At 45.2% G+C, this 13,023-nt stretch overlaps 1 protein-coding gene across 1 annotated transcript in view; it reads right to left on the bottom strand.

Moving 5' to 3' along the window:
* Positions 1-6,544: 6,544 nt before the first annotated feature.
* Positions 6,545-13,023, bottom strand: part of HTR2C (5-hydroxytryptamine receptor 2C) — a gene marked incomplete at both ends in the record, with an annotated part of 37,769 nt that continues 31,290 nt past the window's right edge. Inside the window, one exon of the mRNA XM_084213166.1 lies at positions 6,545-7,377. Within this exon, the coding sequence (XP_084069292.1) occupies positions 6,545-7,377 (833 nt within the window). The remainder of the gene's footprint in view (positions 7,378-13,023) is intronic.

Below are 13,023 nucleotides of genomic sequence, written 5' to 3'. Positions count from 1 at the left end.
ACAACGTGGGCTGAAGAGAGAAAACCAAGAAGGTTTTCTTGGTTCATAGCCTAAAGCTGAAATTGGACAATTAACTCCAATATGCAAATGGCCCAGAACTTATAAAAGTGAGAGACCCTGTGACCGGTCCTGCATTTTGGGACCATTTTGGTTTGTCTTGGGTGCAGCCCTGGCCGGGCTTTTGTGCTCCCCAAGGTGGATCCATTGAGGCCTTTTAATAAATCCCTGCTTTATTCTTACCGTGTCTAGTCTCTGTTCTAGGTCAGCCTTCCCAAGGCATCAGCTGTGCTGCAAGAAGAAAAGGTGGGGAGCACTAGGCTGAGGGGGCCAGACCTTGCCATGGCTTCACAGGTGACCTGTGACCTGTGGAGACACTGAGGGACATGGACACAGGAACCCCCAACACCCCTGAGATCTCTGCTGGGCAATTGCTCTTACCTGTGGCTTTGGGCAGTGCCATGATGTTTGGGAAGGCTCCACAGGAGAGGCACTGAAATCCTCCTCCCCAAATGTCACAGAAGTGCTGTTCTAGCTGTCAGGCAGGGAGGAGGACCCTGATTAAAATCTCCAGTGTCTTGGATGAGCATCCATCACTGGCTCCCACCTGTCCTTCTGCAGGAGGAGACACCAACATCAGCAGCACACACAGATATAAAGCTGCTCACAATTTTAACAAATGTAACCAGGCAGTGGTCATACAAGCACTAGTTTACAGATTTTTTTTTTTAATGTATCCAAAATTTAAATGACTCAAAATGCTACAATTAAAAATATATGTTGAATAATCTGGCTGTATTCTAATTAAACATTAATTTATCCAATTTATACAATTCAAGCACAGGAAAATTCAGAACAGTGGATTTAACATGCCCCTGTGTGGTGCTGCATGATTCATTTTTCAAGTCACCTAAGTGTTGGTACCAACTAGAGTCACAAAGCAGCGACCATTGTCCCAGGAAACTGCTGGGGAAATTGCATTTATCTGCTAGGAGATCTTTGGTTTTTGGGGAAGCAGAACATAAGACAACATTAATGAGATGTAATACAGAAGAAGGATTGCTCCAGAGTCTCGATTTTCCACAATAATTTGTCACCCACTGCCTGCTGTGAGCAGTCTGTACAATTCTCTTGTTGCCACCACCCCAGAGCCACCAGAGTTATTTGGCCTTTGTCACCAGTAGACACTTCGCCACCTGCCAGGCCCCTGCACAGACCCTGGGAGCTGTGACCCCCATGGGCTCATGCAAACCTTTGTGTGGTTGGAAAGGGTGGAGTGAATCCTGGGGGGCATGGGACACACTGTGCTGCTCCTGGAGGGACCATGTGGGAGATCTGCCCAGAGCAGAAACCCTGCTGCTGCCACACTCCCTGCACATGTACCCACACATCCTCCCGCTGTCAGCACAACCTGGCATTTAGGGCAGGCTTAAGCAATTTTTTTTCAGTGTGTAGCTCATGCACTTGACTTCATTAAAGACCTTCTGGTGTGGTTCTTTAATCAGGAGTGTGTGCCTCATTGCATTGATTGCCTGTAGTGTATAGATCTAAAATCCCTCACCTGAAGCCTCTCCATCTCCATGTTGTTGTGGGGTGGCAGCATCCCTGCAGAGCTGAGGGGGAATGGCACATTCCATGGATGTTTTCTGGCAGCTTCAGAGCACAGGTTTCAGTGTGTGCAAAAGCAAACAAGCAGAAGACCTGAGACTTACAGAAAAATGGGGGAGAGACAAAACAGGTAATAAGAACTTCATAGTTAAAAATGAAAAAAAAAAAAAAGCATTTTTTTTGATACATGCACCCCCACAAGCTACATTATCCCTGGAACAGCCCCCATGTGACAATCACAGCAGCAGGTATATTTGAATATTTGATCTCCCCATCACAGGTTTCCTCCCCAGCTTTTCAGATACTCCCTTTTTTTTTGAGGGAAGAATAAGTGTGATGACATCTGTTGCTCTCTGGGGTCTCTGGGATGTGTGCACACATCTGTCTAGCTCTGTCCTTCTGCTTCACCTGCACAAGGCTTGGTGCTTTTTTGTGTGCCTTTTCCTAGGAAAAAGCCTCTGATGCCTTTTCCGTCCCTGAAATGGAGACAAAGCCAAGTGCAGTTGCTGGCATGTAGCTGTCCTAATGATACTGTGACACAGGGAGGAAAGCCATCCAAGAGACATCTGCTCCTTTATCACATGATGGGCTCTGCTTTTGGAATGCACAATTTGTCTGCCACAGTATCACACACCCTTCAGTAGCTCAAAGTGAAATTGTGGTTCTGAAGGGCTGATTGCAGTTTGCTCTTCTTCCTCATAAAACATGTTTCTTCTTTGGAATTTGTGTCTCTCCATGGCTCCAACACCTTGGATGGTGACTGGGAAAAGCACCAGGCACCCTCCACACCAGTGGAAACTCTTCACAGGGCTGTCCAGAAGAAAGGCTCTAAGCATTGACAGGAGTGTCTCTGCAGAGAAAACAGCAAGAACCACACCGTTCACAGCGCCTACTCACACATCACCTCACATTTACATCTCTGAATTGTCACTCAGGTGAAAACTATTGAGGACTCGCAGTTCTTCAGACAATAAAGAGCTGTGCTGAGGTGGGATGCCTTAGGACTCCTCAACGTTGGCTCTGAACCTTGTCACCTCCCAAATGCCACAGCCTCTGGATAGCTCTCTTATCTTCAGCAAGCACAGGATGGGAGGCGCTGGCCTTCTCCTCAAAGCACAGTCTGTGGGGCACACACGGGTCCCCAAAGCCCCCACAGCTGATCCCATGGATCCCCCCAGAGCTGGCTGTGTGGGGCAGCATGGAACAGATGCGGATGAGCAGCTCAGGTCTAGAAACCAGGCTGCTCAGCCACAGGGTTTGTGCCTGAACACCACAGCCAGCCTGGCTTCTGACCCTGGGCAGGGAAGACTGCAAGCCCCTAGAGCTCAGGAAGTTGCCAGCTCTGACCTGGGCTGTCCCCAGAGCAGATTGCCCAGTTCCAGTCCAAGGGGGTGGTCTGTTTGCTGGGGCAGAGCCCCTGCGTGTGTGCTGTCCCATGGGCAGCCTGCCTGCACAGCTCCATCTGGTTTGGGAAACAAAGCAGCCAGCACATCTCAGCCTCCAACCATTTCCAAGGAACTATCTTCACTTCTTCAGTCCAAATCAAAGAAAACACTGCCACAGACACTATTTGTAAGACAAAAACATACCTGAGCTGGGATTTGAGGACTCACACAAAGCTTCCAGGAGGTGTTTCCACAAGACAGCCCCAGGCAGGGCTTCTGGAGGCACCACCACAGTTAATGATTACATCTCAGGAGAAGCAAAGGAGCTGTGGAAACAACCTGACTTTGGTTAAGTTTCAGAAAATTTAATCAGTTCTTCAAATTTACAGAGTTTAAAAAATTGTAAATTTTAACAGTGGTTCCTGAAAGGCAGCGATTTGAAGAGGGAGAATAGTCTATCAGTGCTTTCACATTTAACAGGTTTTGGGGTTGGGAGTGTTGGGACATCTGCTGACAATAATTCCTGTGATTAAGCACCTGTGGGCCATACTTCAAGTATAGGTTCTTATCCTCATTTTTTGTTGTTGGTTTGGTTTTATGGTCAGGACATATTTTAACTGGGGACAGATGAAAGAAAGAGAGGGCATGTTCACTTATTTATTTTCTGATCATGAAAAAAAAAATAATGAAGAATGATTAAACCAACAAACTTTCTTTAATAAATTAATAGCAGCATCACAAAACCCTGATGTGAATGACCCAAAGAAAGTTGGGTAGGTGACAGTTTTTAGCCATTCAGAGAAATGTTCTCCCCTGCTGGCTGGGAGGAACACAGGCGCTGTAAGGCAGTCAGTCCCCTTGGCTCTTCATCCAGACAAGAGATGGACATCAGAACAGGTCCAGCTGAGGTTGGCATATTTACAGTTCTGGCGCTGAATTTTTTTAAAAACACTTATAAAAATTCTGAAAATTCTCTGTTCAATTCTCATTATTTACATCCAAATATAGCAGGTTCCCTTTTTGCCCATACAACAGAACTGGCAAGGGTGAGACATGAAGGCTCCCATGCGAAGACAATGCCTGTGTGAACACTTACACTGAGCTCCAGCTGGAAAATGAGCTATTCACACAACTTACACATGTGCTAGAAGCTACTGTATTTCAACTTATTGCTAAATGCTTTCAAAGTCTGTGGTTGGTTCTGAAAGATATATATATATATATATGTGTGTGTATATATATAAGTACAAACTCACACGTGTGTGTGTATATATATACACATACTTATACATATTTGGAAGAGATGTGCTATACATTCACCCAAAGGGGGAAAAAATTAAAATGCACTGTGATTTTTCTGATTTTTCTGTACTTTTTGAGATAATAAAATCTGACTCAGGGTAAAGGGCAGCTGCTGAAGGTGCAACTGTGTCTCTGGCCAGTGGTTTTCCTGCTGATTGCCTTTTTGGAGAGGCAAGTGGATTCCCAAGCATTCAAGCCCATGGTGGTGTCTGCAGGCTGGCACATGGAGCAGCTCTGCTGCATTCTGCAAGCAGTGAGCTGCACTCTGCACTGGGATACCTCATCTGCCTGCAGGGAAGTACTATGGATTTTTCCCAGGAGGGAATGAGGGAGAGAGGATGATCAACTTCAGTGCATCATTCTGGGAACAACCCAGCAGCAGATACAACCCAAATGTTGTGTTTTAGTAGTGGCCTCAGCAAGGCTGTAGCTGCACACAGCCATGCAACAGCACCTCAAGCACTGGCAGAATTTTCCAGTTCTTCTACAAGTTAGTTTTAATGGAATGAATACAGCAAGCTGAGAGTACAAGCAATTCATGTAAATAAAATGTGATTTATCCATGTCTAGTGTAAGCTTCTGTGTTCTGACAATTATCTTAGCCAGAGGCTGTCAGTGATGCTAAATGCATCCATGTTAGATGGGCACTGCAGCATCTGTGTAGTAATTAATGAAGATATAAAAACCTTATGGGTGATATCTGGCATTAGACAATACTCCACATAAGGAAATCTGCATGAGAGGCATCACCCCAGAGGCACAGTGCCAGAAAGACACAGTGCCTTGGAGGGTTTGTGTACACAGAAATGCAGAGGAAAATTAATTCAAATTATACATGGTGTGTATTAAAAGCAGATGACTTAAAATACATTCAATCCCAATGTGGATGCTTTCATTAAAGATGTAAGTGATGGTAATATGATATACTCTAATTTACTTTGGGAGTAAAACGGAATAAATCAAATTTTAAAGTTACTCCAGATTCATACTCCATACAGACTAGCTCCAGGTCTGCCTCCCTGCTGTCCCTGGTCACCATTTGCTTTAGAACAGTGTCACCAGCAAATGATTCCAGTCACATTGCTCTGTTCAGCTCTGCCCAGCCCCTCCTGAGACAGGAGCAGGGACCCTGTCTTACCCCTCTCTCCAGCACTCCCCAGGCAGGCACATCCTGCTGCTCACAGCCTGACCCTGGCCAGCACCACACACAGAGAACCTTCTGCTCTGTGTCCAAAGCACTGTTCTGTCACCAGCAATGGGATGGAAAATAAAAGCAAATGCCAAACCAGCTAAAGATTATCTAGATGCAAGGAGTGAGAAGAGCAGAGATTTGGGCTCTTCCAAAGCCAGAGTGCTCTTCCTCAGACAGGCCCTGGTCCTCCAGCAATCTGTGAAGGCAGAGCTGGCCACACAGCCTGCTCCACCCCAGAGCTGATGGTTATCTGCAAGACCAGAGGAGGGCTTTTAATGAATCCTAGGCCTTCCATTTACTGGATGCTTGAACTAGAGAACTGGGGATCACTCTGCTTCTCACACTTCCTCTCCAGCCCAAGTGATCCCAGCCAGGACTGCAAAACCACATTCCCTGCCTTTCTTAGGGGAGCCAGAGCCTCCTGAGGGACAGAAAGAAAACAGCAGGATTGGAGAGGGAGCCAGAATCTAACAAAGGTCCCTTGAAGTGCAAGGTTGACCCAGTATGGCAGAAGCCACTACACATAACAGGACATGTCTGGCCAGGTGCCTGCACGGCCACTCCGCTGTTGTGATGTCTCTCTGCCAGGTTTCTGTAAAGTCTTTACACGGCACAAATAGGGGTGAGGATTTAAAGTATATATTTACTGTCAACTTGAAAAAGAAAGTTATACTGACCAAGTCTAATAGCATGTATTTGATATATAACTATTAACGTGCCATTCTGGACTCCAGCAAATTCCACCTGAGATAAATATTCAGCATTTTTGTTCATGCACTGGAAGAAGAATTCAAACATTTTGTCCATGACATATGCAAAGTAACTAATAGTTCTGATCTAGTATTAACAGTAAATATAGAACCTTAAACTTCACTGCAGTATATTAATATATATTATTTTAAGTACTGGACTGGAAAGACAATTCTTTTTTCTCTTTAAAAAAAACCAAAAGCTTTGTTCAGAATGCAATATTTACATAGTCCTTTGACCGACACTTACATTTTTACACAATATATTTTGGCTACAGATACACTGTAGCAAAGGTCTGTGAGAGTCACTTTTACACACAGCTCACTCGTTCACTTACAACATTACAGCTGTTTATGGAGAGTTCTGAAGTCCCTGGTTGCATCTCAAGGCCCTCCTCAGCTTCATCCAGTTCCATGCTATTGAACTCATTGCCATTTCGATAACTGGTTAAAGTCAGGTCTTTCCCATACAAAGCTGTGGAAGCCACATTCAGACACTGGTTCTGCCTCAGGGCTGATTTTTTGCCGGGCCTGTACTGGCAGCGGATGTAGTTGGAGAAAGCCCTGCGGTAGGTTTTGTTGAAGAGGGTGTACACCAGGGGATTCACCCCGGAGCACACGTACCCCACCCAAACAAACACGTCCAGGAGCTCACTCAGCAGGTCCTTGTCGCAGGCTTCCTTGCAAAGGACAGACATGACATTAGTGATGAAGAACGGGCACCACATGATGAGGAACAGAAAGAAGACGATGCCCAGGACCTTGGAGGCTCTTCGCTCGTTGTTGATGGACTGCATGGTTCCTTTGCGGAAAAGCACCGCCTCCTTATTGACAGGGGAGTTCAAGTGGGAGGCCCCCTCGTGATTGTGAAGCATTGAAATGTTCTCTGTGTTGTTTTCCTTCTTGAGGCAGTTCACGCTGCTCCTCCTCTGCTTGGGCACCTCTCCACACATGAACACCGTGGCCTGTCTCTGCAGCACCTGGACAGTCAGGCAATACGTGATCACCATGATGATGAGAGGGATGAAGAAAGCCATGAAGGATCCAATGAGGACGAAGTTCTCGTCGTTCAGGACGCAGGTCCCGTTCACAAAGACCCGGGAGTCATCCTGCAAACCAATGACTGGAATAGGCATGGATATCCCTAGGAAAATGAAACCAAAAAGGAGACTGTTACCTTTGGAGACAGCTCCAAAGAGGCAGCAGAGACAATTCAGGTCCTGCACGCATTCAGCCCGCGCCTGAAGGTGCTTGGAAGATAAGTTACTGCTTCCAGGTGAAAGAGAAAACATCCAACAACACTCTTGGGAGCACAGCTCCAGGGTAGGACACCCTCCCTCAGGAGCAGCAGCAGCTTTGCTGTGCTCCACAGCTGACTCAGTGAATGCAGCCTAACTCCTACTTTTCTAGCGTTAATTGGAATTTGTGGGTGTAGGAAAGGCAGTCACCACTCTGCTGTGTTCCAGCTGACCACTCCATACCCACCAGTTTGAGGGGGGTAGTTTGAAATCACTGTCATAGGGTAGAAAGGAGCAAATTTTAAAGAGAAAAATTTTCAAAATATGAAAGCACTACAGCTATGAAGATTCAAGAGCAAGATTCTTACAGTAATTAAAATAACCCTGACAGGAAAATAGCCACTTTTGCCATGGCATCACAAACACATGGAAGCATATTTCTGGATCTCAGGGCCATTGCAGACAATCTCAGTGCAAACCGAAGGTGGTGTCTGCAAGATGTCACTCAATTTTTCATCCAAACCTCATCCCTTGATCTGTGAAGCTCAGTCCTGCATCAGGACAGACCCAAAACCTTCCAGAAGCAACAACATATTTTGGAATGCCACAACCTGTGTGCACAGGAAAACACATGGGGGGGCAGATCTAGTTAAAGCATCATGGGTTCATCTAGTCCTGTCTCATGTCTTTGGCAAGTACCAGAAGTTTAGGGCCGTGGTACAAAGTGGGTACAAAATGGGGCAGCTGCAAGCATTATACCTTAGAAAATTCCAAAGCAAGAATTTGCACCCAGATCTCATTTTTAAAATAACCTTTGAGAGATTTAGCTTCATGATAAATCTTATCAATCCTTCATCTCATTTCTAAATCCACCATTCTCAGTGGCATTCAGTTCCTCAATCTGTTTTTCATCTGAACCAAGTGCTTCTTGCTCATTTAAATTTGCTGCCTGATAATTTCTTTTGACTCCCCTCAGTATGTTTACTGTGAGAAACAGTGAATAATCACTATCTGGTCACCTTTTCCACCTTCTTAATGATTTTATAGACCTGTTATCATCTCTTCTGTCTGACATCTCTTTTGGAGCTGAAGAATGCCATTCTATTCACTCTCTCTCCTCGTGCCAAGCTCATTCTATGCCTTTGATTATCTTTCTTTATTTAAGTTCTTTTTTGCCCTTTTAAAGAAACAAAAAAAGCCCTGCACATCTGAGCAGCTAGAGAGCAACAGAGTGAATTCTGTGCTGCCCTCTGGGCACCTGGCTGTCATGGAGCACCACTCCTCAGTGGTCTGTGTGTCTGTGGCTGGCCATGCCCTCCTTGAGCTCCTCCACCCAAGAAATAACAATATTGAGGCCACTGTTGTGTCTGAATTGATTTTTTGGAGTTGCTGTGAACATCACAGGTTCATAAAGCTAATCCTGTGGGACTCTGAATTTCTTAACAGGAAGAATTACATGCTTAAGAGATTAACCAGGCCATTTTTACTACTCCAGCTAAGTGTTTTTCAGGATTCTGGGGAATTCATCTGCAATTTGTCATTACCAGAAAATTACCATTTGGCAGTAATCAAGTGATGGAATTTCTTCTGAAAATTAAGGATGATAAATGCCTTCTGTGACTGTAGCATGTGTTTTCTTAGCTCAAGTACTAGTTCCAGGATTTGCTCTTCCTTCCCTCTACATGCCAATGCTCATCAGTTCACCTCTGGCAAGGCAGCTGCCTCCTTTTTGATATGTCACCTGTTGTCTTGCTTGTGCCAATTCCCTGCCACTGCAATAACCTTCACCTCATAAACCCATCATTAAATACATCATCCTAATGCCTTGGCTCCTTCAAACCACAGAAATTTGGGAGGTGGTGAAAGTTAGACTGAGCACTCTCTAGACGAAGAAGAAATCTGAATTAGGTCAATGGCATTACACTGGGATTATACACCTACCCTTATAAATGAAACTCCAAAATGAATGAAAGTTCATTCACAAAGTAGTCATCATTTAAGTTGGTGTTATTGCTTTAGCCAAGGGAAATGAGATGAGGTTTTGGGATATCTTCACACATAAAACTGACATTTATGTGACACACATAAGGTACATTTGGGAAGAATAACCTAGTTCTGGGATATGATGGATAAACAAATCAAGAGCACTGATGGCAGCCTAAAACTCTGCATGAGCATGAGATAGCCCAGTGTTAATGACAGGGAATGAGGGGGCAGCTGCTGGAAAAGTGGAAAAATGGAAAAGTGTCTCTCACCTCTCACGTAAGAAAGGGAGATTTCAAACTGAGAATGCACAGAAGAAAGAGAGCACTAAGCCTTTGTTTGCACTTTCTTCCAGTCTGGGAAAATCCCATCATTAAGAGCAGTAGGAAGAAAGATGCCCTCAGATAAACTGGCCACATGCTTTGATTCAGCTGTGAGCTGGATTCAGCACTGCTCAGGGGGCAGCACTACCCTCATCTCTAATGCCTTCCTTCACCTCACACCTCTCCTTTGAAACTTGTCTTTAATATATGATTTATCACCAATGCACTGCACAATTGAGTCTGAAAGGGAACCAATTCTGTACACATCTTGGGCAACAGGGACTGGCTCACAGTGAGAAGTGTGAAAGGTCTCAGACACCTCAGAGGACTTTCCTTCATGGGGGATACTGCAAAATCACTGCTGCCACCATCCCCAATGCACTAAAACCTGCTTGCACACACAGCTCACAGCCTGGGCCTTGTTTCAGAGGGGTGCCTTGATCACCCAGGGCATCCCCAGGGCTCCTGAGCGTGGATGAGCACAGATGCCTGCCTGACTCGAGTGCTGCTCTTTGAACAAGTACAGAGAAGGCACTCAGCTCCACTTGACTCAAGCAATCCACAGCACTAACAAGGCAGATTTAGCTGTCCATAATTTAAGAACTGAGGTGGCCAGAGAATACCAAACTCCCCACAGCAGTGCAAGGAGGGTGAGTGTCAAACCAGGCAAGAGGCTCTGAAGCTGACTGCTGTCCACAGCCCTTTGTCAGCGCAGCTCTCTGAGCCCCAGTGCAGAGCATTCCCTGAGCTTCTCCCTGACACACTCTTCATCAACAAACATCAGGCTGACGTAGTGAGCTGCAGTCTGCAGCCTCAGAGGCATTTTCCAGTTGTGTCAAATAGCCATTGCTAACTACAGTGGCAGCAAATTCCCCAAAAGAGGCAGTGCTGCTCCAAAAACTTGCAAGGTTAAAGTGCTGCACATCACAGTGCTCCTCAGAGCAAACTTGGTCCTGTTGTTTGAAGTCTGAGCAGGGATTTGCCCCAGCAAGAAGAGGCAACCTGCCACTACCAGCCAGTAATCCAAGAGCCAAGGCCCTGCTCTAGGCACCCTCCTGCCAGGCAGCAGCTTGAGCAGGACATCACACCACAGCAGAGAAGGTGAATGTGATTTTTTTCCTCCTCTATCCTCCTTTAGCTTCTGTTTGTCAGAGCGGCAGGAAGCCCCAGAGAGAGGGATCCTCTGGATTACAAATCCAATTACAAGTGTTGTCCTTACTGCTGCCTGTCAGCTTTAAAGATGTCCTTAAGCCAGCAGAAATGTGCACCAAATGGGGCTGAGATGATACTGTGGGCACAGAGTAACAGATGCTCTTCACAGATTTTAAATTAATAAACCAAAACCCAAATGACTACAAATACAGATTTATTAAATATTTACTAGAGAAAAAGTTGGCTAAAAAGTCCAAATTTATATTCACAGATACTTTGACTTAAATGAAAAACAATATATTTTTTGTGTTTAACACCTCGTTTTCTTCAGTGAAAGCCCAGGAGCCTGACAGAGATTACAGAGATCACTGAATAGCTGTGTCTTTGATGGTTATTTCCACTAAAAAGGTAGGAATTTCCACTCTTCTAGGAGAACACATTTTCTCCAAGGACAACTACCTAACTAAGGAAAACAGGCATATGGGTTTACTCTGACTTTCCATGTGTGGAGTTCTCAGGGCTAAATACAAGGGTGGTCACATTTTGCTGCAGCTACATGAGCTTGGACAGGCCAGGGACCACCTCTCCTGGTGTCAGCACTGAATTCAAAGTCTGCTGTGTCCATGGGAAGAGCTCTGCTGCTGCAGGTGGCTGTGGACCTCACTGCCACTCTCCAGACATTTATAGACAATTGAAAAGGAAAAAGCAAAGAGAAAGCCGTGTGCCAAACAATTCTGTGGCTGCCACAAATACACCAGTGTAAAAACAAGAACGCTGCTCAACACTACATGTTCAAATCCATATCTTTAACCTCATATTTAAACAAACATAAGTGAAAATAAACCTCATATTTAAACTAAAACAAATCTGTTTGGATTCCTAACTGCCTCACAAAGTTCCTGCACGTTTCTCTCCTTCAGACAGCGAGAAGCAAACCCCACCAGCCAGCAGCCTCCTGCAGTGTGCAAGAAAAGGCACTGGGTTTAGAAACCAAAGCTCTTCAGAGGAAAATTGAAGAATGTTGGCTTCTGAAGTGTTCAAAATCACTAAAATTCCATATTGTCCTCATATTTCAGCAGACTAACTGCAGTGCCTTTCATGTAATAATGTTGCAACAATGCCCCTTCAGGGCTGGATTAGGTCTAGTTTTATCTGACCATCCCAATAAAACAATTGTGCCAGCCTTGTATTGGTTGAAAGCCAAAGATAAAAGGGGGATGAACTTTGAAGGATCTCCCTGCCCGCAGCAAGCACAACTGCAAACAGCTGAAAGCCATTAGTGACTGTGCCTGGATGAGCTGCTGACCTTTACTCAAACCTTGGGAGAGCACTGAGCAACCTGAGCCAGATGGAAAACCAGCAAACAACAGTATAAGACAGAAGAAATAAATTACTTTCCCACCTGCCCTTCTACTTTGCTAAATTACTTCTGTTGGGTTGCACATTTCTAACTGTGCATTTGAAGGAGGATGATGGGGATCCTGCTCACACCAGAGCTGCTGCCAGGGCTGGGCTGTCCCAGGAAATCCTGGACTGATGCTCAGGAGCAGAACCTCAGACACAAACATCAGCATCCCCCTTGCTCATGGGAACAGATCTGGTAGGATGGTCAGTCTAATTTCTGTCAAGATTCTTCACACTGTCATCATCTGCTGCTGTCCCAGGCAAAACCTTTCACTGACATCCACTGACAAGATCAAACCAATCCAAGCACCCTGAAATCACCTGGAATCCCAAGGTACTTTCCTTGCTATGAATTCAGCTTGTTATCAGCCAATATGTTCTTCCTCGCCTTGATAACTCTTGGTACTGTGCTGGGGAGATCAATGACCCTCTTGGGAATCATGGAACAAGCACTCAATCAAAAAATGTCTTTAGATAAATAACTTTGTAGACAACTCAAACAAGTGGGAAACAGGCAGATGACACCTTAGTGTCATCTCTAGGTCACAAAGCAAATATCTCTGTCTCACCCATGACCAGAAGGCAGGTCTGAAAAAGTTTTATGAGCAGAAGCCAGCTCTCCTGCTCCACAAGAGGAAACTTGCAGCCCAGCTTGCAATGCTAATGCCACCTCTGCACTCTGGTGAGGCA

This window comes from Fringilla coelebs (assembly GCF_963513975.1).
Source record: "Fringilla coelebs genome assembly, chromosome: 11".
NCBI lineage: Eukaryota > Metazoa > Chordata > Aves > Passeriformes > Fringillidae > Fringilla > Fringilla coelebs.
Note: the sequence above shows the minus strand (reverse complement) of the source record. Positions and strands in the feature narration are given on the sequence as shown.